The sequence below is a fragment of the Salminus brasiliensis genome, chromosome 2, assembly GCF_030463535.1.
Source record: "Salminus brasiliensis chromosome 2, fSalBra1.hap2, whole genome shotgun sequence".
Lineage (NCBI taxonomy): Eukaryota > Metazoa > Chordata > Actinopteri > Characiformes > Bryconidae > Salminus > Salminus brasiliensis.
This window is the reverse complement of record NC_132879.1, coordinates 59,540,769-59,567,430: the sequence shown is the minus strand read 5'-3', so window position 1 is coordinate 59,567,430 and position 26,662 is coordinate 59,540,769. Positions and strand designations below refer to the sequence as shown.

The 26,662-nt window shown below is 35.8% G+C and overlaps 1 protein-coding gene across 1 annotated transcript; it reads right to left on the bottom strand.

Moving 5' to 3' along the window:
* Nucleotides 1–702: 702 nt before the first annotated feature.
* On the bottom strand, nucleotides 703–25,427 carry LOC140549600 (uncharacterized). Its single transcript, XM_072673344.1, has 25 exons — nucleotides 25,368–25,427; nucleotides 24,548–24,713; nucleotides 24,209–24,361; nucleotides 23,988–24,125; nucleotides 22,275–22,426; nucleotides 22,014–22,117; nucleotides 21,418–21,613; nucleotides 20,732–20,863; nucleotides 20,508–20,651; nucleotides 17,468–17,606; nucleotides 17,225–17,375; nucleotides 16,944–17,080; nucleotides 15,024–15,135; nucleotides 12,046–12,109; nucleotides 11,703–11,909; nucleotides 9,392–9,537; nucleotides 8,208–8,326; nucleotides 7,974–8,098; nucleotides 7,701–7,798; nucleotides 4,843–4,979; nucleotides 4,235–4,359; nucleotides 3,983–4,128; nucleotides 2,561–2,663; nucleotides 1,850–1,989; nucleotides 703–1,661 (listed from the first exon to the last, which is right to left on the bottom strand). The coding sequence occupies exons 2-25, from the start codon at nucleotides 24,681–24,683 to the stop codon at nucleotides 1,541–1,543; spliced, it is 3,225 nt and encodes a 1,074-aa protein (XP_072529445.1). The 5' UTR covers nucleotides 24,684–24,713; nucleotides 25,368–25,427; the 3' UTR covers nucleotides 703–1,540.
* Between the last annotated feature and the right edge of the window lie 1,235 nt (nucleotides 25,428–26,662).

Sequence of the window (26,662 nt, the reverse complement as noted above, 5' to 3'; positions counted from 1 at the left end):
GAACTCCTGAAGAGAGTGGAGATCAACATGACGCTCAATCCAAACAGGTCAGAACCAGCTTTTATAATATTGGGTTAATCAGATAAGTGTGAGGCATGTTTTAAAACCAGTAACTGTCCTTTTAACATCACAGTAATCTGGGGACAGGTTTCATGAATGTTGCCCAGAGTGTCCCAGTTTTAAGTGTAAGTGTTAGTGATGATAAGGGTGTGATATTTTACCTTTTCTGCTTCATCCATTGATGTATTTGCATTGCTTTTTGTGTTTTTCCGAGCTTCTTCTTCATATGTCTCCTTACTGGACATGTATTCTTCTGCTAGGATGCTTGGAAGACCACATATAAATTATCTAGATCAACACGAACCTATCAACACTGTGCTGCTCAATACCAGGTGTGGGCTAGAGGGGTCTAAACACTTACACTATATTGTAGCAGGAAACACATGTTCATGTTGACTAGTATTGTTAAACAGAATGTGATGTTAATTTTATCTGAATGTTTGTTATTCACTGTATATTTTCACTGTGTTATTATGCAAAAGGGTTTTGAATTATATATTTTTTTCCTTGCTTTATTAATGATTATAAATGAGGGTCACTATATTGTGTTTAAAGTTGATAAAAGGTTGAATTTAATTAACTTAATAAAATAATGTAGACGTTAATGTAACAAAAAATAGTATAAATAAAAGACAACAACCGTACAATCTCCACCTTTATTCTCCACCATTAAAATCCATATATTTTCTTATTACCCCAAACAACACTATTGAAAGCCTAATTAAAGGCATCCCTAAAAAGATCTATCATATAATTAAAAGCATCCCTTATATGATAATAGATAGAAAACCCACACTCGGTACATATGTAAATATAATGTTTTTTTTTTGTTTTTTTTTTACAAATGTCAGACTTATGAATTCAGATCAGATCAGGTACTCATTCCTATAAACAGTTTCAACAACAGATAACTAATTCTGCAACAAAAAAAAACGAAATCTGAAGAAACATCCATACATTTCACCAATGCTCGTTTTAGTTAAAGAGCAGAATTAGGTATTACAAAGGTAAGTTAAAAAGTTTTACTGCCACAGTCTTTAATTTTAATTAATTATTGATAATATAATGGTGAATTAAACATTGTGAAGTGATGATGAGAATGGTACTTACTAGCTTAGATTATTGTAAATCAATCAAGTAGTGACAATAGGAAAACAATGGTCATTGTTATCCTTATTCTTATGATTTCTGTATAGAGACTAATTTGTGGCACGAGTTAGCTAAAAGACTGAGTGAGATTCAGCCTCTTATCACTAGAATCAATGATTCTAACATACTATAACATCCACCTGCTGTTGAAAGACCACTGTGTGTAACAGAGCATGATCATTTAGGTAAGATATCATTAGTATTCCATGATCTCAGTGCTTGTTACTAACACATCTTAACCCTACTAATAACAAAATGACAAATTACATAATTACTGAATGCAATATTTACACATTTCTCTGAATTAAGCACCAACTAAATCTGCCACACTTCAGACTTCAGTTTCTTGAATCTGGGATCTTCGAAAATCCTTTACAGCCTTTTTCATATCCCTGTCGTCTTTCCAGTCTGTTCTCCTTAGTGGTTTTTTTGTCAATGGATCAAAACCTTTCCTGAAATTTGTATTAAACATATACACAATTTTGGACTTCTGAAGTAATAATGATCTTTTTCAGAAACAGAAACATTTTTCCAAATATAAACAGAAACCACAAACTTACCAAGACTAAAAGTATAAAAAGCATTTTATAAAAATATACATACTAATAATAAATATATGTATTAATGTAACTGAACATACATCTTGAGGTGCGTCTCAATGGCTTTGCGCTCGTACGTAAATCCTTCTTTCGTTTTTACTGGATCTACAAACACTTTCTTTGTCAGGTGACATACCAGATTATGAGGTATGACCACCTCTGACTGTTCTGGAACATATTTCTGAAACACAAAACAGAAATAGTGGTTTCTTAAGATCAGTTCACAAGCAAGGTTTATAAATGTTTGTCAGAAGGAACAGAAAAGCTTCAGAAAGTTTTATATTTGTATAAACAGCAACAGCTAGCATTCATCTTTTTACTACATGTGGCCACAGAGAGCATGATGCGACCATTACATCAAATTCAAAATATGAGGTGCACCTAAAATAGTCATAGTTTCACTTTCTAAAACATTCCCTGGAAGCTTGGACGAACAGGAGCACAACCTCTTATAGTGTAATAATAGGAAACATGGGAAAATGACCTCCAAAATTTGAATGAGAACCTGATCCAAAAAGATACTGAATTACATATTAGAGCTCTGAACTCCTGAAGAGAGTGGAGATCAACATGATTCTCAATCCAAGTCAGAACCAGCTTTTATAATATTGGGTTGATCAGATAAGTGTGAGGCATGTTTTAAAACCAGTAACTGTCCTTTTAACATTACAGTAATCTGGGGACAGGTTTCATGAATGAGTGTCCCAGTTTTAAGTGTAAGTGTTAGTGATGATAAGGGTGTGATATTTTACCTTTTCTGCTTCATCCATTGATGTATTCGCATTGCTTTTTGTGTTTTTCCGAGCTTCTTCTTCATATGTCTCCTTACTGGACATGTATTCTTCTGCTAGGATGCTTGGAAGACCACATATAAATTATCTATTTTTATATATATTTCCTTGAAATGCTTGATTTATCATACCATCAGTATTTGGGCTACAGGGTGAATTGTCATAATAAGGGATACCTGAGCACTATTTCCTGTAGAATTTATATTTGAATACAGTTAATTAAACTGATTTTACACAAGCTGTGATGGCATGTGACCAAAATCTTGGATTAGGGTGAAGCAATCGACAAACTGGAAGCACCTCTATGTGAAGACAACCTAAAGATCATTGACAGAATTTAGATCAAATTAATGTTGAGTATACATTTCTTATAAATGAAACAATCCTGTTAGTTTTTAATCATTGTGTGTATATGTTTGTGTGTTTGTTATAACTGATATTGTAATATAGTGTAAATATAGAGTATATTTGCAGTTTTCTCTGCAGAACAGACATGATCATATCAACTTAATGTCTTTCTTATAAAACATCTGTGGATAAAACATCAATGGAAGTCAATTAAAGAGTTTATATTCTAAGTCATTTTGGAGTATTTCTATTGGTCCGTTCATCATGAAATTCTGATACAGTATAAGGAGCAACTGCCAGATTCACATTATGAAGAAAAGTGTAATGTGTAATGAAACATCCACATCTGGAACAGCAATTACACTGTAAGTGGTAAAATTACTGAACTTGGGGTTGCACATTTAGTCTTGAGTGTTTATGGCCCAAGACTTTTTGATTGCCTGAATTAATGTGAATTAGACACACCCTGGGGATTTAAGATCGCTATTTTGTGTATTAAGTTAATGTTTTTGCTTCATATCTCAATATATTCCACAAGTTGAAAACAATCGCTAATTCACCATAATTGTATGTATTGTGTTTTCTCTTACAAAATAAAATAAATATATAAAAATAAATAAATAAATAAAAAGATTGAGTCCATTCAAATCTAGACATATTTAAAGTCTATATATCTATTTGGATGAGTTAACTTTTTTTGGTTAGTTACAATGGAGCACCTTTGAACTATGTATGTAAGTTAAGTCAAAACTCAAGGCCCAAAGATTATATGCAAGTACTATATATAGATTATATACTACTATATATAAGTAGTAGCAAAGCCACTGTCACAGTAAAGATGTACGACCGATAAGTGATACCTGACACTACAGTTATGTGGCATCATTAATATTGCATTACGCTGCTTTACATGCCAAAGTTTTCAAACTATCAACTTTAAAACGACTACAGTTCTTAACTATGCAGCAGTTCTTTTTGGGATACTGTTACAGAGCATTGTACTGCTCACATGATGTAAGAAGGTCATTTGTTTACCTGTCTAAGGGATCCTCTGGCTCAGGAGCAATAAGGAGCCCATACACAGCATCCAGTATCTCTCGCATGGTGATATGAGCTGAGTAGTTACGATCAAATATGTTGTGGCAGATCCTTCCCACACTGTTCACGTTGCAGTGGTAAATCTTCATCAGAATTAAGAATGTCTATTTTTGTTTAGTTTTCTGATACTGATTGTTCAGCAGTCAAACACCACATGTTTCATGAAAAAGGACATAAACATGAGGATACAGGTGTGAAGAATCTCATTAGTGGTGGCTTCACAGGGTAGTCTGGTCCAAACTCACAGTAGAGCTCAAAAACACCGTTCTCGTAAGGGGTGTCAGGAGGACCTTGCATTAGAATCTTCCAGAAGCCTAAAATGTTGTAGTATCAACACATTTACATTAGATGAATTTATGCATAATATGTAAAAAAAATTATTGCTAATTAATGGAATGACAGTTAAGCAAAAAGGTATGTGAAATCATATAATCTGCTTAAAATTAAAAAGATTAGAGAAACATTCTGTTAACCAATTATCTGTGTTCTTTGTCTCATTTCCCACAACAGATGCATCTATTTCCCAGTTTATTGTATGTATCAACGTCTGCAGCCTTGACTAAATGTCTTTTATGAAACTTCTGAAAAGCCCAATAATCTATAACCATTAAAAAGCAATGAAACAAATTAGCTGTGTACAAATGCATTCTGAACTGTTGCATACATACTTTCATATTCTTCTGGTTTTAGTTTTAGTCAGAAATCCAAGATGGTGTATGCCATGTTTAGTACTGTAATTATTCATAATAGGTAGTTATCACTTATTATTTGCCTATAAATGTTTGTTAAGTACTCACTGAAATCAGATTCAGAAGGCAGAACTGTACAGTATGGATGGGGGTCACAGTGAAGACTCTTTAGTTCTTCCAAAATTCGCTTGTCTTTCTCCATAAAGCGGCCTGACTTGGATTCCATGATCTTCTTTTTCAGTACACTGTATTTGAAGAATTGTTATATTTTGTTATATATTAGTATAGACAGTATTCAATAATAACCTACTGTATATGAAACATTATGAACAGTTGTGTTGGAAATATTCCATTCACTTCTCATGGACCTAAAGGTCATGGCAATATTGGGCTTTCAATGATTTATTTGAACTATTCTTTTTATGCAGCAGAATGAGTGATCTATATCTTAATAGAAATAAACAAGAAATTGAACATAAGTTGGTCTCATTTATAAATGTCAATTGGTTTCAACACAGGGTCAAATGGAGCCTGTACATTCAGCACAGCCAATATTGGGTTAAATGTCATTTAGTATATTGAACCTCGACCAGACATCAACAAGCTTCTGAAAGAAAGTAGTAACAAGAAACAGTAAAGTTTGGGTAATAATTTGTTAACTGTAGCAAGGGGTTAAAGTGGACCAGGATATACCCAATATAATCATCATAATCATCATGAAATCACTTTTGAAAGTGATACATTGAATACTTTTTAATTCTAAAAGTTAACATCTAATTAGTTTTGAGGTTTTGAACGACAACGATGTGTTCTCATGGGGTGCTCATGGAGTTTCAAGGGGTGTCCTCATTTTTTCATATGACTGTAAAATCTGTAGGTTGCTTAAGGCACCCTCACACAGCCATTAAAATGCTAGCTTACTCGCATACCCCTGGTTCTCTGAATCAGGACTGAGGTATCACACTATGGGAAACACCCTCTGCTGTTAACAACCATGGACATACTAATAGCACCATGTCTGGCAGCTAGCTGATAGACCAATCACAGCAGGGGAGCACCCGGCCCACTCTTTTCCAGTGAAGCACAAGGAAGGAAGTGTGGAGATGTACCCCACTCCTGATTTAGAAAAGGGTTAATCCAGTAACCTTGCATTCTCTTTCATCATTCATTCAGTATCTCACGATGGGAAAGATGTAGGCAACAGGGGAGACACCCTACCCCCCATCCTATCCCAGCAGTAGAACATACTGTTCAAGAAACTGTCATATTATAAAGTAAGAAGAGCCAACACTGAGGACAGTATGTGCCAGATAAGGCTCTGAAACATCCAACTGATAAAATCGAATAAACGTATGTGGTGAAGAGCAGCTAGCTGCAGCACTTTTATCACTTAACAAAACCCCTTTAAAAGAGCCCAAGATGTAAAAAGAGCTCAGATGCATTTAGGCTCATGGTAGCACACACTAAATTAATGGCTTCCACCATCTAATGAGATAAGTATTGGGATGATACTGTTGACTCTGTTCAAAGGAGCCCAAAAGCTCCTACTGTGTTCCCTATACACACATACACACACACACACACAGTCCAGCCTCCTGGCCCCTAATTAGAAAAATCCTCCAGCCTCCAGCTTTGAGGAAGGTTCTCTTTGCCACTGTCGCTTTTGGCTGCTAACTGGGGTTCTTTGATCCTTCATGTCTTCTTACGTTATTTCTTTTTGTCTCTGTCTTTTACTAATGACTAATTATGTAAAGCTGCTTTGTGACAACAACAGTTGTAAAAAGCTCTACAAATAAATCTGACTTGACTTGACATAGTTCTCATTTGGGCCAACTATAACATACTGTTAGAGGCTGGCTGCATGTGCCTAGAGACTTTATTAGGGCTAAGGCAGAACTCATCATCAGAACAGGCAGAGGTCACAAAACAGGTAAGCAGGTACATCACAGACAAACCCATATCCCAGCAGTAAACTGGAGTAGTAAACAAGAAACACGATCACATGAGTATAGGCTTACGGGGGCTCCAAGAGCACTCCAAAAAGAGGTGCTTCTGAGGAGTAGTAATCAATCCCCTAATGAATAACACCTGTGTGCTTAGAGCTGGGCCTAAGATGAGCTTAGTCCTTGCTCAAGAGATATCATGTCCTGTGCATGAGCTCCCCACTTAGACCAGCAGAGGGAGACATTACACCAATGTTCTATGCTCTCCAGCAGTTTGAAAGGCGGCTGGTAAAGTGTATCCAGGACTAAAGATACGTCACAAGAAGAAACTCTTCAAATTCTTGAAAATCGAGCGCAGTCTGCACACACCTCTCATGAAACAGCAAACCTATGGATGTTTGCCCCCAGGAATACTGTCACATGACATGCTAAAGTACACCTTAATGGTGGAGAAGGCTCTGCCTCAATCTAACAGATCCTGCAGAAAGCAAAGCATGTCTGACACAGAGCATAAAAAGAAGTAATACCTTTAGACTCAGCCCAGAGTCACAGACAGAGCATGTGGCTGTGGCTTTAGCGCACTTGAGGGTAGCGACCACTTCCGGGGCCAAATACATAGCTCTCTAGAGTAGAGGTATTAGCCATAAGTGGTTGACTGCCCCTACTACCAGAGGCACGTCATTGTCCATTAATGAGAAGAGAGGACAGAGCGTATTTGCATGAATGATGAGTAGATCCATGGCAGCAAGAGCGAAGCATGTATTCTGTTCTCAAAGGGCACCACACCCAGAGGGGTGCCAGTTTTGATACTCCTAAAAGCAGGTGTTTTACGGTTCTGTCTTATTTAATTTTTACACTTGATCTGATGTTCTCCATGTTGATGGATGACAATAGGTGTTTGGCCCGATTGTTTTTTTATTTAGAAAATTAATTTAAATATGACACTTTTATATCACTGGACAACTGAACTACATCCATTAGTACACTGACAGCACCATTCAGCTATATGATAGAATTACTTACTTCTGAGTCACTGTCACTTTACTGTTTAGTTGTGAGGGTAGTTTCGTCTCTGGATTCTTGTCATATGGGTGGGTCTGAACAATTTTCTTTAGGTCCTCCTATCAAAAAGATTGAAGATGAACACTATTTACACCCTCATATTTTTTTGGACAATATTAGAGTGAAAATCTGTGCAAATAACATTTATAAAGCTGCATAAATCATTTTATAGGTGTTGTAAAATTAACTCATCTGAACTGCATTCTCATTTCAAATATATCGAATATCTCACACCTCGGTTGTAATGGATGATATCTCAAACTTTTTTTTCCCCTTCCTCAACTCCATGGACAAAACTGTTTCCATCTCAAAGAGCTGTACAGCTGCTTTTATTGTGGCAGGTTTAAAACAACATCCTCCTTAAAATATTAAGAATGTAGGATTAAACAACTTTGCGCATAACAAAGACACTTTTATCCAATTGTAAAATCAAAAATGAAATTAGAAACTTGAAATGTGAAAACTTACCTGTGACATTGCTGATTCCATGCAACACTGTGTTGTGCACCTCACCGACAATCACAGCATCAACAACAATGTTTGAGTCCATCAGTTTCTTCGCAACATCAACTGAATTGGATTTCGATCTGTGTATTATTTTGTTTTTTTTATAGAGAAGAAACACATACTATCACTGTAGCTCAGCAAATAATTTCAAATCATTTAATACATAGAATTACCCTCAGGCTCAGTTAGACACCTGTTGCTGATGGCAAAGCAGCAAAAAGAGAGACCACCACTAAACTAGCTGTTTAATGTAAAGAAGTTATTTTGAAAGTATTTTAAAGGTATATGAATTTACAGTTATAGAGAAACATAAACTATTTTTTTCAAATAAATCAGAAACATTTTGAAGATTTGAAAATGTATATTTTATGTTTGATTTTATGACCCACAGGTGTGTAAGATAACATATGTAAGGGTAAGTCTAACATAAAATAAGTTTGGCCAGCAAAATGTATTTTAAATGTATCTTTAACACCAGTCTCTTAACTGAAAACCAGCACAGTTAAACAGGAGTGGAGGGGTGATTGATTTCAGATGGGTGGTGTCAGATATTATTTTGCTGGTTTAAAAAAGAAGATTTAATATAATTAGGATAAAGAAATACTAAAACAGTAGATCAGTAAATTAATAAAATGTATTAGATCCCTAAGCCTTTGGGACAAATATCCTATAGATAATGTCAAATTAATCCAAAGTATAACTTTTTGATCAATGCAGATCCATTTACATTTAGCAAGTACGAATGTCTCTACTGGCAGTGAGCCAACAGAAAAGCAGATCCACATCTGAACTAGAGATTAACACAAATGATTAACATATATTTCATAATTAAAATATTTTTGGTTTGATAAGTTTTGATAAATGTTACATTGTATTTATATATCTAAAAGCATTTACTGTGACAATGCCTTTTTACAGTACTGTGGCATTTAAGCCCACACACTATACTAGTATACTATAGATTAGACACACTTTGCCAAGTGCACTAGAACTGTGACTAGGAGGAAAGAGGTCAATGGGACATTTAATTTGGGAGACAAAAAACATAGAGATGTAAAATTATTTAATAAAAACTACCATAGACCCTTTTTTTATTTTTCATTTCTATTTCATGTCATTTTAATTAGTCAACACAAACAACATACCCCACATCACAGCCATCAGTCAAACACAGAATGCGACGTCTGCAGTCTGGAAATCTTTCTTTGACTTTCACAAGTTCTTCAATGCCTTGATTCAAAGCATCATACAGTAATGTTGTTCCATTTGCCTGAAGACCATGAACATATTCCTGAAAATAGAAAATGATCATAATAATGTTTTTCAAGAGTAAACTTGAATCAGCATGAGTAATTTATATTCTCATGCACTGTGTTCTTAAAAACATTTTAACAGTTTCATCAGTCCCTAATATGATCTCCATAACGATAAGTCAATTCAATTTAATTCAGCTTCATTGTCATAACAAAACAGGGCTGGACAGTATAATAGTGAATAATAGTGCGATAACAACAACAAAACCCAAGACAAGATGCATAGACCAAAGATACATTAAACAGCTAATGCTAACCAGATAACCTGAAAACAAATCAAAAAGCTGATCTGGAAATGTTTGCTCCAACAACTGATTCTGTACCAAATGATTAATCAGACGGAAAGATGCTTACATGCTAGGAAGCCAGTTCTAGGTTTTATCTAAATTTAAACCATATTTTTAAAGATGATTAAAGATGAATTCAATCATACTGACCGCTGTAGAACGGTTATTCAGAAAAGCTTCATAAAGTGTTTATTAAAGTTTGTTTTATGGTTCATATGCTTATACAGTTGCTAAAAAAACAGTGGTAAACAGTGACACCAAAATGCATCAGCTATTAAGATAGATCACAACAGGCTTGTCTAAAGGAAACCGTACTGGACTACCCCTCTACACAAGGCAAAGGTTTGTCACCAAAATCCAAAATAGTAGACAGTTCTTTTTTGTCCCCTTGCTAATAGTTTTTTTGTGTGTTTTTCCAGAAATAGAGGAATGATTGCTGTTTAATCAATATGCAATATTAAGCAGCTGCTATGTAAAACTCATACAGAGCTAGTAGTGTACGTTAGGGTTAACAGAAAGTAACTAACGTAACCTAATGTAGTCAGTCAACACAATGTAAGAGAAGTTCTGATATTTACCCATATTCTAATTCACATTCACCCACTACACCGTAACTCACTCTCTCTCCTCTGCCACCAAATCTGCATACAATCTTTTCTTTTCATAAGCCCCAATTTCATCTTCAAATGAAACTGTTAGCTCTATAAAATAAGCTATCCATTTATTTTGAGAGTATAATATAATATCCGGCCTCAGTGTAGTTACCACAATGCAATGTGGAACCTGTAGTTTAGTACCTATGTCTGCCAATGAGAACCCATCTCATGCATCAGCCCATTTGCCAATACGCATGCCCCTTACCCTGCCCCTCACACATAACCCTAATTACCCTGCTGCCACCAACAATGGGCATGTAGTTAACCTCTATATGCTTATCAAACACACCTGCTAAAGATAAAAAAAAATGATTTTGCCTCTACATGCTGAAAAAACAGCAAAATGTACATGCTCCACGTGCTGTTTCAGAGTCCCATTCCTAGCACGTAGTTTTGGATCTTCACCTTCCCACTGCCCAAGGGTTTTTGTACATAATAAGTAGCTCCAAGCAGAAACTTGATACGACTTGCATCCGAAGGCCAAAGCTTTCACAAGGTGGTTCTTCTCTTCCCATCATCCACTGCCTCTGTTTCCCTTGTGAGGCTGCAGTTGCATATGCTGTACCTTCCCCTCTTGTTCTCAGATGAGGCTTGTAGCCATTCACCTTTTCTCTGGTGATGTGGCTTTACTGAATGCCCTGCCCTCCCATTTTGCGCCTGCCCTATCACATCACTGTGCAACAATTCCACTTACTTCATGCTTTTGTGACCTAATCAGTATAATTTCTTGATCTGCCTTAGAATATTTAAATTCTAAGTTGGTCAGTGGTAGTTCCAGAACCCCACTCCCAAGCCATGCCATACTACTTCAAATCAGCACCCTCAGCCCCTTTCTTATAGTATAATGAAGGCTATGATGACATTATGATAATCACTGTATTATCCATTATTAATTAATTATTAACTGTAGTATTGTTAGTCAAAATAATATAGATTGTTGAAGAGTATTATGTTGTAATGAGAAATATAATATTAATGAATTGACACTGGAAGCAGAGAGACAGAGAGAGAGAGAGAGTATATCATTAGCCAAAAAGGAAACATTTAAATCCTAATTCAATGCAAAAGTCAGTGAAAGCACAACACACACCATAACAACATGAAACACTCCTTCAGCACCAGTAAAACAATGTCATGGATGGTTTTTAATGCTTATATACTATAACCTGTTAAATCTGGATAGAAAAACTTAGAAATTACCTTAAAAGTTTCCAGATTCTCTGTGAAAGTATGAAGAGTGTTCACTGTAGAATCAAATTTGACCAGGCAGATCACATGGTTAAAATCATAAGCCATGCATCGATTGGAGAAGCTATCAAACACTTGTTTAATAGCATCAATTCGAGTCATCTGGCACTGAGTGTCAAAACACTTCTCGCTCATTGAGGAACTCGAATCAAAGAGAACCTAAAAAAAACAAAACAAAAGTGATTCTGTTGGAGAAGTTTGCTTCTCATTAGCTGGAAATCTTAACCAAAAAGCCGCAGTTGTATTAAAATTCATTTGTATTAATTAAGGGGTTAAAGGGTTTTTGTTAACATACCACTATGGCTTCTTTTGGTGTTTTTGTCACTCTGAAAGTTTGGTCAGCTGTTACATCCCTCAGTCTAGAAAATACAAAGATTGTAAGCAGATGTTATAAACATGAAATAGTGTAGAAGTCTGTTCGAGCAAATGTAATGCATTGCAACTCAGTGCTCACATAACCTGTAGTAGTAACAAGTCAACAGCCCTTATGGAAGGAGAATTCTACATGGATTGTGACCACATTATATTTGCTTCCGGATAGAAATTGACACCCGGATGGAGAAGAAAATGAATGGAACATATTTCAGTCCCCCTTTCCTAATGGTAGCTCCAGATGTCCCCAGGCCAGGCCCCAAATAAAGACCTGGATGAGGTCTAGATCCAAAATCCTGGTAGCTGGCATTCAGGAACCGTCTAGCTGTCCCAATCAGGTAATAAACCCTGCCCCTCACTTGATGCAAGTCCAGATCCTATACTATACTGAAAGCCTGCCACTACATTCTGTTTACGGTCCTTGTAGATTACCTGTAACAGAATTGGATGCAACATCTAGGGCCCATTTAATAACTAAAGCCTCTTTTCTCAAGTCCACTTGAGAGACATATCTCTCTATACAATGAATGGCTGCTCAGTCTGGACTCTTTAGCACCAGCTAAAAACAGCAAAAACAGTTATTTAGGTCTTGGAAAGCCCATTCATAGTCCTGTTCTTCTGACGGTTTATCTTTTTTGGTAAAATCTGACCAGACTGCTAGGCCAGCCAACTAATCCCAGGAAAGATCTCACTACATCATCTACAGTCATGTGAAAAAGTTTAAACATCTTGACATTTGGATTTTGGACATTTGGATGTTAACAGGGTTAAAAGATGTAGGTAATATAATTAAACAAATAAGACTGAAGAAATGTCTTAAAAAGGCAATTGAAAAAACATTAGAAGTAATGAATCACCCAATGCTAATGCCAATTCCTAACAGCTGCCATTTCCCCCCTTGGCTGAAAACTTCAGTTAGTTTACTTTAATGATATTGTAAGACAATATCTTCATTTATCTTTGTTTTATTGGTTTAGTTATTTTACCTCAATGTCTTTAATACTGTTTAAATGAAGATCAAGTGTTTAGATGTTTAATAATGTTAAAATGACAAAGGTGTTTTTCACATGACTGTATATAGTGTATAGTGTATAACTCATGACACTGTCCATCAGTCTTTAAAATGTTGCTGCAACTTCATTCAGGCCAAATGGTACGGCAGCAAAATGGAATCATCTACTGGGAGTTCTAAGAGCAGTTAAATCTTTTTTTATTCCAACAATGTATTTTAAAATATATTAAGATTTGGTATAGCTAAATTAATAATGAATTATACTTTGTGTGGGCTAGAACTGGAGATAATTTTGCTGTTTTTTGGATTGTATTAATACTTGATTACCATCCATGAATTTTATTTTGACGGATGATGGCGAATTCATAGCTTTCCTTGATGCCTTTTTACATTATCAGAGCTATTATCTGTTGTTAAAGCGTAGTTTGCCATATAGTCAACTTTTAGGAGAATGTTGGCTTTGTAATAATAAAGAGACTTTTTAGAGGTAAATCCTTCAAGTACTAAGGGTTTAGCGCTGTTAACATTTGTGTCTTTGTATAGCCACCATTCCCAGTTTTTGAAACTGCTCGTCAGTCGAAATTAGCATCTACTGACAAGCTACTGATCTCCACCCTTTTTGTTATAAAAGAGTTTCTAATTTGAAAGACCATTTGAATCAAGCATATTTGCCCAATAATGTTGTTTGCAATAATATGATTGTTATATACTTCTGCAAACTAATGAGAAGTTCAGGGTTTGTGGAATAATTGTTTGGTTTGGAATAATTGGTTTATTTGTTGGTATGTCCTTGTGGTCTTATGAGTAAAACAAAACAACAACCAAAAACAGGCATTAGAACCTAAATGTACAATTAGGAACAAAGATGAAAAATTAGTTTTACACCCATTTGGTGTTTATAGCAGTGTTGGCTGGGGTCCTATGAGCACACTAAGGAAGGCCTATCAGCAAACCATTTGTGTTTCATCTGTGAGTCCAATAAATATATTGGATAATATACGAGTGCTGTCTGATTTGCTCATCAGTTCTTGGCATTGAATATGGGTCAAATGTTGACATACTGTTTAGCTTCAAAAAGTCAGAGAATAATCTGAGCTATTCTTTTTAAGGACTAAAGTGTAAACTATATCCAAAAGTACTGGGAAATAAAAAAAATGAAACAATAATAACTAACAAACTGTTTAATATATGTACACTTTATGTCCAGATGTTCGTGGACACCCTTTTTTCTATTGCTCTAAGGTGCCCTCATTCACACACAGCTTATATAATCTCCATAGAAATGGACTAGCCAATAGCCCAATGCTGAGCTTGGCTTAGAGGGGTATAACCCCCCCTCCCCCCCAGCATATACCACGCTGTGTTACTCTTCCACACAATTATACACTGTGTGCAGAATTATTAGGCAAATGAGTACTTTGATCACATCATCCTTTTTATACATGTTGTCCTACTCCAAGCTCTATAGGCTTAAAAGCCAACTACCAATCAAGTAAATCAGGTGATGTGCATCTCTGTAATGAGAAGGGGTTTGGTCTAATGACATCAACACCCTATATAAATGTGCTTAATTATTAGGCAACTTCCTTTCCTTTGGCAAAATGGGTCAGAAGAGAGATTTGACGGACTCCGAAAAGTCAAATATTGTGAGATGTCTTGCAAAAGGATGCAGCAGTCTTGAAATTGCCAAACTTTTGAAGTGTGATCACCGAACAATCAAGCGTTTCATGGCAACGTTACTGCACACACTGATTTATCCACATGTTAAAGTGCAATGCAAAAATGTCTTATCAAAATATCACATAGTTTGTAAATAAAATGAAATATTAGTTTCTGTCAAGTAAAATACATAAAGTTGCAAGCTAAAAGTAAAGATAATGGATACTTACTTATTGGCCAGCTCATCAACATTGACATTGTCCACTTTCCCAGAAAGACAGTTAAACACCTTAATGTTTTGAGGAGTAACTTTGTCTTTGCCGATGTACATGCCGATATTTTCTGCAAAAGGTGAGATTTCTGCAGGTGAATGCCGGACTCATATAGACAGGAAATATTTTAAGAATATGGTGAAAACTGAACTTCATCAATGTCTAGTAACGGATTTATAGTATATTTCCCAAAGTGATGTCTCAAGGCTTTTAACCTCAACCACTCTGAACCTTTTTTATACCTGTTTGTTTTACATAACATCAATGTCAGAACCAAACACTGTATCTCCAAAAAGGATACATTAACAGGAGCAGCATTACCCTTTCTTGTACAGTAAATAAGTGAATACATTTATAAAATATGAAATCATTTTGGACTCTGCTTATTTATTCATCAGGTTTGCATAGTAAAAAGGATAGATGGCATTTAAAACAAATGTGGAGCCCAATTAACAAAAAAAAAACAACCAGACTTAATGTCTATGGATGTATTAAACTAAACATGATACTGCATTGTAACTTAGAATTGTAACTTAGAGTACAATCATCTAATTTCAAAGGGTGAATTTGCTTGTTTTTACAATTACACAACCAATCCATTTTAACATGGTAATTAAAGAGAAGATGTTATCTGTAGTACTTTAAAAAATATGAAAAAAAAATGTTGTCCTTTTGTGAATTAATGCTTATCATCAGAGATTCTTCCTCTCTGCCAAAGTGGTCAGAAATGTGTCGTTCGTAGGTCTGGTTCTTTCAGTATATTTATTGTTTATTGTACTGAAGCTTACTTTGGTTACATATCATGGCTGTCACACCAAAAACCTTGTAAATGTCAACAGTTCATTTCATTTATCATGAATAAAGAACAGCTGACTTATCTGATATTGTGGAGATAATACTGTGACAATATCTTCAGTACTTTGATAATAACATGTTATTATGAATTTTTTATGAGTAGGAATCACACAGAAACACAAGGATCTCATTTTTAAGCTGAAACTAAATGTAAATGTTTGTAGAAAAGCAACATTAAAACTAAATTTCTAAAAGACATTCATTTTTCAGATTTTCAGAATCACATTTGAGGGTGTAGCAGGTAATGACAGTCAAACAACGAACAGCCCTGCAGAGCTATCATACTAGTGTTCAGCAGACTACAGACTAAAGTATGTCTAAACAGACCAAACCCAAGATGCACCCTCATATGGCGTCTCTGCTTTGTTGCATGCCAGACACAAGATTTCTGACATTTTTAATCCTCTCTTCATGAGCTATGAGTCAGAACATTGGAGAATTGTAGTCCAACAAATGTATTAATTGCTTGATATATGACCATGCGACAGTTATCCATTGTTGTATCTGTTGTTGCCATTGTTTTAAATTGTGTAGGCATGTATTGGCAGTGGTTTTACCCTGCTTGGTGTTGCAGGAAACTATGATAATGCAAGTCCTCTTGGGGCCTATTCCCAACCCTCTTTTTTTGCTAGCCAATGAAAATATCAGTAAGGTGATATGTGTTAAACAAAAAAGGGAGAAGAACATCCAATTACAGAATCTCCCAAGCTTCGTACAAAACACACACCTATAATGACTTGCTAGACCAAACAGTCCTTCTCCAATTTCTGTTGAAATCCAAAATCTAACCCAGCCTAACCCACAACCTAACCCTTACCCTGATCCTAATCCTTACCTCAACCTAAATACTAAGGTAGATGTCTCTACCTTAGTACTCTACCTTAATAGATGTACTCTCGACTATAGAATAATGTGGAGAGGGTGAAAAAGGTGTCCTGCCTGTGTTTATTTATTTAATGTATTTATGTTTGTCTTTGTTTATTTATTTGTTTTTGTAAAAAACTGTAATAAAAGACTGCTTACCTTCACTGAGGTGCACCAGCAGTGGGCCTTCAACTCCCATTCCTTTCAATTGTAATGGTGAAATAATGTTTATGTGGGGGTACTTTTTAAGTTCCTCGCTCATCTGGGCATAATTTTTCTCTGGATTTATTCTAAAACTAAACAAAATGTGGATCATAATAAGTATAATTTTCTGTGAAAGATTACAATGACAACACATGTTCTTAACCCACTGGGACGTGGCGGATTTAAGCGTCTCTTGAGCTCAGTACCAGTTACATTTCAAAGAAAATGAATCATACTTGCAGCTTTGTTGATCAGAATTATATGAAATCCAGCGTGGGAAAGCATTTACTGATGGGATACTGAGCAAAACCTTCTCAACATCCATTGCTCTTTGAATTGATGACTCTCTAAGGTTCTCTTCTCTGCAGTTGGGGATTTTCTCACCATCTAAATTAATTATAGTGATGGTTTTAGTGTTAAAAGTCTGTCAACAGTGAAATTCTTGACATAAGAATGGTTATAATAGTGAAAGTCCTTACCCTTTATTTTCTCAAGAACATACACCCTGTCAAAGACTTCAGGCACTCCTGGTACTCGGACTGGCTCAGAGAAACGTTCATCTGTTGTCAGGGCCTTTAGAAATATACTGGCATAATTTTCATGCTCTGCAGTCTCATGCTGAAAAGAGAAACACAGTCAAACTGTAGAAAGTGAAAAGATCTCATATTTTACATGTATCACTACAATATATAATAATGTTAAACAAATCCTGGAATAAAGAAAAATATTACATTATCAATATAATATCTGGTGCTGAACTAATGTGAGAAATTATGTTCTTTCTAATATGTAGAAAGAACAAAAACAGTAAATGTAGTCAATGTACAGACAAGGGTCGAAGCCAGCTAGAAACACAACTACAACATCAGCAGGAATGTTAGCTTGCACACAAAGGGGGGATAAACAAGACTACAGTTATCATAGAATACAAATACTGTTACATCCCTTGCCTCAATTTTGGTGCATGCACCTTCACGTCAGTTGCAATGCATCAAGTATAAACCCAGCTTATATATCTACTGTGGATGCAGATGTGCCATACAGGGCACAGCCAAAGTGACATAATTGTGGACAAAACAGCTGGGCATGACGACTGCTTGCGAGGGCAAGTATCGCTTAGAAAGTGGCCAATCCACTTTGCAACTCTCATGTGCCTCAATCGTTCATTGCCAAATTTCACAATTCTAAGTTTCATGTAGTGTTTTAAGGACGTACATGCAACCTCCTTTTCCATCTGTGAGCCAGTTTGTACTGTAACAAGTAAAGAAACAATGGCCACAGTGGCCCATAATACACAACCCTCATTGGTACTATGTTCTTCCTATTGTTGTACAAATGCCAATACCTTGTCTGTCTGTCCATTTCTTTACATGTCTTTCTGTAATCAGGGATCAGTTTGTTCCAGCAACAGCTCAGATTATCCTACAAGTTCTTCTGTCACTTGCAAGAAATCTTTGCTTAATGTCATATGAATGAGTAAAGCTGTCTGTGTTATTCTTATTTTCTCTTGGGTTCACTAAAATGTTGTAATATGTGGCATTTGTATGTCAATTGTCAATTGGTACCACACCAAAATCTGTCATTTTTGGAAACAACACAGAGTTTTCCTTTTTCTCTTTTGTAATTGAGTTTGGACCCTCTTTAACAGAAATGTATGAGTCTTGCCTCAATCAGCATAGAATGTAACACAATTATGGTAAACTAGTGATTAAGGTAAAGGTGTTAGTATGCTAGTGTTCTCTATTCCCAGAATAAACTTAACTCAGTCATTTCTTTTTTTATTTATTTAGCCCTGTTTCTGTTTTCTCTTATATTAAATGTTTTACCTTTTTTGTTTTTACTTGACCTATAATTAACACCATTATGGAGTAACAAGAATGTGTTGTTCCTTGGTCGTATTGGAATGTTGTCTGCTTACTAATATTTTACATATGAACTCATCCAGAGGTTGAACAGAAAATTTAATATTATGTGTGTAATTTGCACAATATTCAATGATATCCTGACCCACTACATATATCATGAGATAGAATAGGTCTCACTCCATACATCATAGTGCACATAGTGAACCTACTCATTTCAACCCAGTGTCTTTCCTCAACAGTTGTGAGGAGGAGCTAAGATGTTTGGATAGATTTCAACTCATTGTCCTATTGTTCCATTCCCTGGGTGCTGGAGTTGGCTGCCCACCATTCTGGGTGTGTGTGTACTCACTGCCCCTAGTTTACTAGTGTGTGTGTGTGTGTGTGTGTGTGTGTGTGTGTGTGGGTGTGTGTGTGTTCACTACCACAGATGGGTTAAATGCGTAGGACACATTTCGCTATACAGTGTACACTGTACAGTGACAAATACGTGCACCTTTACCTTTACCTTTACCTATGAATAGGTGCCTTTAAAATAGAATGAACCTTTTTCAGCTACAGTATGCAGTCTTGTGGCATCTGTTCTATGAACAAAAAACATACTTTTTCAAACTTGCATGGCTCATCCTTATCCATTTGCCAAACTTTAGTAAACTCATGGCTAAGATAATCTATCAATAAAAAGTTTTTAGCTTTTACTTAACATTCTAGTTAGGGTTACTTAAAAAGTAAAAAAGCAAATTGTTGCAAATTTGTTATGTAGATCCAGTATATAATTTTTAGATTGCAGCTGATCAACGCACATGCCTGCGTGATGGCAATAAAATGTGCATTGCAATGTGGATGTGCATGCAGATTTGAATTCTTTTTTATTTACTACATAAAGTGCACATATTTAGACTTTCCAGAATGCGGTATGTAGCACTTGGTATATACAGACTTTTGTCACACAGTGTTTAGTCACATACATCTTAGCATCCTCCAAACCCATTTGTTTTGTACTTTCATATTAAAACTCAGCATGCATGCGCGGTGTTAATGCACGCTCTGGATAAGAGCGTCTGCTAAATGCTTTAAATGTAACACTGCATGCTACACTGACTCACATTCTTGGGTCTGGGAGTGTTTATAAAGCTTTGAATTTTGCATGACCTGGTGTTTCCTTAAACAAACCATGGTGTCCGGTGGTGTCTGGCACCAAGACATTATCAGCAGATTTTTTAAGTCCTGTAAGTTCTTAAGTGGGTCTCCATGAGCATTAATGAGCTTTGGGCTCCCATGACCCTGTTGCTGGTTGTCTGTTCTTGGCGTGCTTCCTACTTCAACATATAAACTTAATAACTGGCTAATCAATAATTTTTAGTAACATTGTAATAATGTAAATAATAAATATGGCTGAAAATACCAGCTTGAGGCCCTTAACAGTTACCTTAACTAAAACCAGAAAGTTCTTTACCTAGTGAACTAAATACAGACTCATTGTGAAAGATATTCCACAATACTGTATGTCAGACACAGTATTTCAGAGAATAAAGCTGACAGCACCTTTTGCAATCACAGGTAGTCTGTACATTAGAGAAGTTCATTCTGCTACAGTCAAGACATGAACACTCATGGCTTGCCTTGACTGCACAAGAAATTAAGCATATGTGCTTACCACCCCCTGAGATAAAAGATAGGCCCAGCAAGCAGGTGAGTTTTCAAAAACATCCTCATCTTCAATGATCTTGTCCCCATTTCTTTTAGTTCGGCTTGGCAACAGTTCCCTGAAGAGGAAGTACAACCCTTCCACAATGGCAACCTTCAAAGGAATGTATCAGTGACATACCATTTAGTACAGATTTTATTTAATTGTATGTATACTTTTAATTATTAAATTACCTGTTGGACTTTGGTAACAGGTGTAACTTTACAGATGAGCTGGTATAAACCTTGAGCCAGAGCATTGCATCCACTTAGTTTCCGGATATATGCGATCACTTTCTTGAACTCGTTTCCAGTGTGTCTTATTGCCTAGAAAATGAGAATTACTGAAAATAAACTTGAAACGAAATGATCTACTAAAAAACAATATAATATAATACAACAAAGAAAGATGTAGAAACATGTTTGGAAGATTGTATTGTATTATACTGTATTGATTATGGTTTCATTTAAATTGTTTTGTCCAGTACCATTTGGATGGTCACTGATTTGAACATATTATATTGGACTTTGTAGTGGATGGTTCTTTTAAAGGGCTCCCATAACTGTAAATTACTTAAATACATCTCACTTATATTATGTAAATATCTGCTGTGATGACAAAGTAAACTAAATGAATTGGCAGAGTTTTAATTTAAAACATCTCTTTCCCTCACTGGGATCAGCGCTATTGTTATCACATATAAAGCTTCTTTTACAGCAAAGCAGAACTGAAGAAGACAAGATGGAACTTGGAAATGGAAGATTGACACTTCTTATGGTTCATTTTTAGTTTTCCAGTTGTTCCAGTAGTTTTCCAGACTTTCAACTGATGTTAATGTACTAGAGCTTAGAAATGATTGCTTAATGAAGAAGAAACTTACAATGGCTCGCAGTGTTGAGAGGAAAAGGCTTAGGCCCTTTTGTGTTTGTGGTACAGAAGGTTTAACTTCATTGTGGAAGGTCTCATCAAAAGTCGGTACAGAATCATGAAAAGAGGATAAGATGAAATGCACTTGTTCGTCATTTCCAATCCCAAGATTATCTAGTGTCTCACTGTAATTCCTGTTAGTCTCATCTCTGTTGGAACAATATGCATTTAAGTGTTAGAGTTGACATATTTTCTTACCTGTTACTCACTGCTATAACTTTATGTAACAATGAACTGAGGCTCGAATGCATGTATTGACTGTTTATTAATGGTATTTGTCTTTACAGAAGAGCCAGCTAGGTTTTTTTGTACTCTGCTGTTACCATCAGGATTTTACCTAAATGTGAATTACAATATAGAGGGCCACCTAGTGGTGTGAGGGGAGAATTGTGGACTACACTTATACATAAAACTAGTATACTGTAGTTTACAAGTATACAATGCAGAATACAATTTACAGATTTCCCTATTTAAACAGACCCTAAGATTTATTTTAAAGACATGACTAACATCAACTCAGATAAGAAATATCAACTAAGAAATAAATACTTGGGGTATAACACATGTGCAGGTATTCCACTTTCCGATGAAAGTCTTGTTCTCAGGTCAGTCAAAGTATTTTGCTCCAGGTCCACTTTGATTTCATAATCCCCCTAAAAAAACAACTGTTTATGTAAATATACACATTATAACCTTTAGCACACTTTAAAATGATCCAATGCGCACCAGTATTAATCATGTAATGCATTATTTGGACCCAGACAAATGAGGCAAAATCAAGATAAATTTCTTTACAGTAATATTCTGCACCTTGAGCATAATGTGGCAGCGGACAGTGTCTGGGCCTTCGTTTCTGATGTCATTTTGTCTCTGGGAGCGAGGGGAATCTCTTAGGTTTTCCTTTAGAGTAAATATAACATACAGTTTGCTTCCATTGTCAATATGCCTGTCCTTCAGTGACCCTAAAAGGGATTTTAAAAGAAAAAGAAATTATATTGAGTAATGCTGAAGTAATAGAAACCAGAGTGAGAAAGGTACTTATGTTGTTCATTAGAAATTTGATTGGACATGTTTCTTTTGCAGTAAAGGGTCTTTATTCTAGTGTGAATATCTGCAAGAAGCTATAGAAATAAATCTACAAAATATGATTGATAAAAAACACCTCAATATGTACTGTCTCCCACGGAATAAAATTTGAGCATGAACATCTCCAACATCTTTAGTATTCTGGCTTACAAAAATTGACCCACACTTTTGACAGCATGTGGCGTTTGTGTATTATTACCCAAATGATCACATATTTCTACCTACATAATACAGGCAAACCGCAAACTATACTATAAAATATGTCAAGAGGCAGGTGCACAATGTATACCCTCAAGGCTGGCCTACTGTGACACTCCTTCGGCTGGACAATCAGGCAAATCATTAAATAAGCTCCAACTGTCGTTAGACCCACATTACCCCATTCTCTTATCCCTTCCCTGTGACTGCTGGCATGACTTTGATTGCTCCAAATGTATGACTATATCACTTTGGAAGTTTCACACAAGAAATTACTTTTCCAATGCTACAGGATATGTTTGAATTAAAAGTTCCCCACACAAATCGTTCAGCCAAATGAAAGAGAGGCCAGCAGAGACATGGATGTAGAACCAATCATTAGTGATTTATTTAATATTTTCAATCCTCATAAAATGTTAAATGTATTGAAAATGTTTATTAGTACTAATTAAATATTAATAACATTCATTATTCAAGTCCCTTAAAACACTTCTATGACCTATACAAAACAGAAAAGCAGCCTGCAAAAAGAATTCTAAGAAATCAGTGGGTCAGCTTTCCTTGACATGTCCCTCTATGCTGCACAGTTTAAAATGTCAAATCAAACCAGTCAGGCATGATTAAATGTCATGGCAGTGAGCTTGGAGGCCGAGGCAGGGATAAGTACTATTAAGTAATATTTAATAAAGAATAAAGCAAAAAAAAAGAAAAAACTGACATAAAAAGGTACCAAACTGAATAGAGAAACAAACTGACAGGGTACAACCAAGCCAAGCTAACTAATTGTAAAGATTTGATTCCTCAGTGGAGACTGAATAAAGTACGTTACGGGGATGCTGTTTCTTATGTGTGGTCTGGCCATTAACAAAAGGACGGGTGAACAGACTGTGTGAAATACAGGGATACTCTTCAAGATAACCAGTCTAACTTAGCTCTGTTAATAAAAAAACAAAGTTTGGGAGACAATTCCCCTTTCAGCAGGACAATGATCCCAATCATGAGGCCAACCCACACAGTATAGGCTGAATTTGCATGTGTCAACACTATGGATGTCAATAAATAACATCCCTTACACTTGCATTCTGCTTTCTTACCTCACTCTGCATGACCACTCTGGAATCATTTTAACCTTTTTTTAACACAAGCCATTTTACAGAAGGATGTACCACTGCATCATCCACAGAGTGGTTAGGACTCCTAAAACCAGTTTGTATATAACAGAGAATAATGATCACTCACATGTGTTGAAAAAAGGGTCATCTGTCAATGGCATTCCTTCAGCAGTAAATAAACACACTGACATCCCAGGACCAATGTTCTCCTCATGGCAAATCCTCAACATAAGATCCTCCACAGTGTTCTGGTCAGCATCCATTCCTGTTCATTAACAAAACAGAGTAACTGAGTGATCTGTATTTTTGAAGTTACAATAAAAGGTTTTGTGAAAGGTCTATATTTACCTGCAAGTTCCTTTTGTTCTTGACAGTGTGGGAATGTGTAATATAGTCGGAATGCTTGCAGTGTTTTTTTCCATTGAGACTGATTTGCAGTGCCAAGTCTTTTGATGAGCTCTTTCAGTTTAGTGAACCGGTTTTTCTCAATTTGACTGAAGCCTTGAGTAGACCAGTATGGAATTGCAGAGCAATGTATAACAAGGAGAAAAAGACAATCATTGATTTGTTTGTTTCTTTCTTTGATGGTGAAATATCTAAGAATGGACAACAAACTAACAACTAAGAATCAGCAGATAATGCAGCAGTTTACATTCACAGTTTCTCTGTTATATTTCACATCCATACCCATTTCTTCCAAATTCTTGTCAGAGAAGCTATCTAAAAAGTCTTGTTCATTTTCAACTCCCATTTCAAGGAATTTGTTGTAGTACTTTTCCAGCCTTTGTTCTTGAAGTAAGTTGTAAATTTTCTGATTTGCCATCTCTGATCTCACAACTATACTCCAATCCTCCTAGATCACAGCAAAAAAACAAAAAAAAAACAAACAAACAAAAAAAACAGACACTTGAAATACACAAAAAGACAATAGCTTAAGAGGTGAGTCAGGTACAAAGTGAAAGTGAAATATGTTGACCACAATGTATATTAGCTTACTGTTAACTTTTACAGCTTTTATATTTTCCAGAACATTACCATATGTTTTCTAAAATTTCATTGTTTTAGCCTTTGTCACATAACATTGGTGTCTGATATAAACAACTTTAAACAGGCTTTTCTTAACAGATGCACTGATCTACTGATAGTTTCGCTTTTCCTGTGACTGTACCACTAAGTTTCTGTTTCTCAGAAATGGTGGGGTTATAGGGACTTTCCTATTCATAAAAGAATGCTACTGCAGCACAAACATTTAGGCATGGTTGTATAACATGATGCATGTAACGTGCATGGTTTTTTTTTTTTTGTAATATAATGACAAAAATAATTATAATAATTATTTTTAAAGATCTACACGATTTAGAATTTAGAAACATTCTCTAGTACTAGTCTAGTCTAGTATTTAATTTTGTAGGTACAGACAGCCAGGTAGTATTAACAATATTATTTTAAAGGTTTTAATTTTTTTTTAAAGGTTTTTATTTTTTTTAAATAGAATTTTGTGACTTACTTCAGCCCAGAAAACTCAACCCGACAGACAGGACATACACAGCAGCTGCAGTGATCTACTTGAAAATGAAAGTCTTGTGTCCTTTATACTGCTAAGTTTCAGTTTTCCAGAAAAGGATGAGCTCCACCCCCTCCCAGATCACCCATAACCTGGCTCCACTTGGGGAACTGTATTGTGCTTTGTCACACCTGTGTCTCACATATGAATACTTTCTCTCTATTTATTTGATTAATTTGAAAGTCTTTAATGCTTTTTTTGCCTCATGTTTAGCTCAATTTCATGAATTTATCAATTCTGTATAGTGTCTCAGGCATGGTCACGATCTCCCCTCATAGTTTTGTGCTCTGGGTTCCTCTAGCCACCTATCCATTTGCATTTGTTTTTAGTTTTTATCTCTCTTTGTGTCTCCTAGTTCAATTGAGTGGCACTTGAGTTACCAGTGAAGCTCTAAATACTTTTAAAAGGAAAGTACATTTGCCAAAAGGTGAAATCTGTAAGTGACCATAAAATATTAGCATTACAATAAATAATGAAATATTGAATGATTTATCAGTGGCCCACACATGAACAAATATACAGTTAAATTTAATTTGAGCATGAAACATAATTAAATTAAAGATCAGTAATTCCTTTATATTTTTTATAAATTTTTGAGAAATGTAAAAAATATTCTCAATATTAAGAAATATTCTTAATATTCCTAAATCTTAACTGGTCACAATTAAGCTGAGCCTCAGCTGAGGGGCGGAGCTTAGCCCTTACACATTAGAGCTCATGACTTGTGCATGAGCTCTCCACTGAAGCCAGCAGAGCAAGACGTTAAATTATCTGACCACCTAAAACGAATTACCCCTCTTTATCTGTCTTGATAGATGAGAAAATAAAAAAAGATTATTGCGGTATCCTAATTCTCTGAGTCACATAGTGATTGCAAGTACCACCTTACTCCATCAGGAGGTACTGTGGTGCCACTACGTTTAGAGAAGCACAGTAGAAGACTCTACCTCCACCACTTGGCACAATGCAGTCAGACAAGTACCACCGTTCTCCTGGCAACCGCCAAATCCAGACTTATCCATTGGATCGCCAGATGGAGAAGCGTGATTGGTCACTCCAGAGAACACTTCTGCACTGCTCTAGAGTCCAGTGGCAGGATGCTTTACACCCCTGCATCCGATGCTTTGCATTGCGCTTGGTGATGTAAGGCTTGGATGTAGCTGCTCAGCCATGAAACCCATTCATTTCATGTATGAGGAGCAGTGGTGCTCAGTGGTTAGAGCGCCGGGCTATCGATA

Bases quoted from the DNA above. Each gene is read 5' to 3' on its own strand.
- LOC140549600 (XM_072673344.1), bottom strand. From the start codon at position 24,683: ATGGCAAATCAGAAAATTTACAACTTACTTCAAGAACAAAGGCTGGAA. The intron at 11,910-12,045 runs GTATGTTAACAA...TGTTTTTTTTAG, and splicing joins CACCAAAAGAAGCCATAGTG to GTTCTCTTTGATTCGAGTTC. The intron at 9,538-11,702 runs GTAATTTCTAAG...TTCTATTTTCAG, and splicing joins AGAATCTGGAAACTTTTAAG to GAATATGTTCATGGTCTTCA.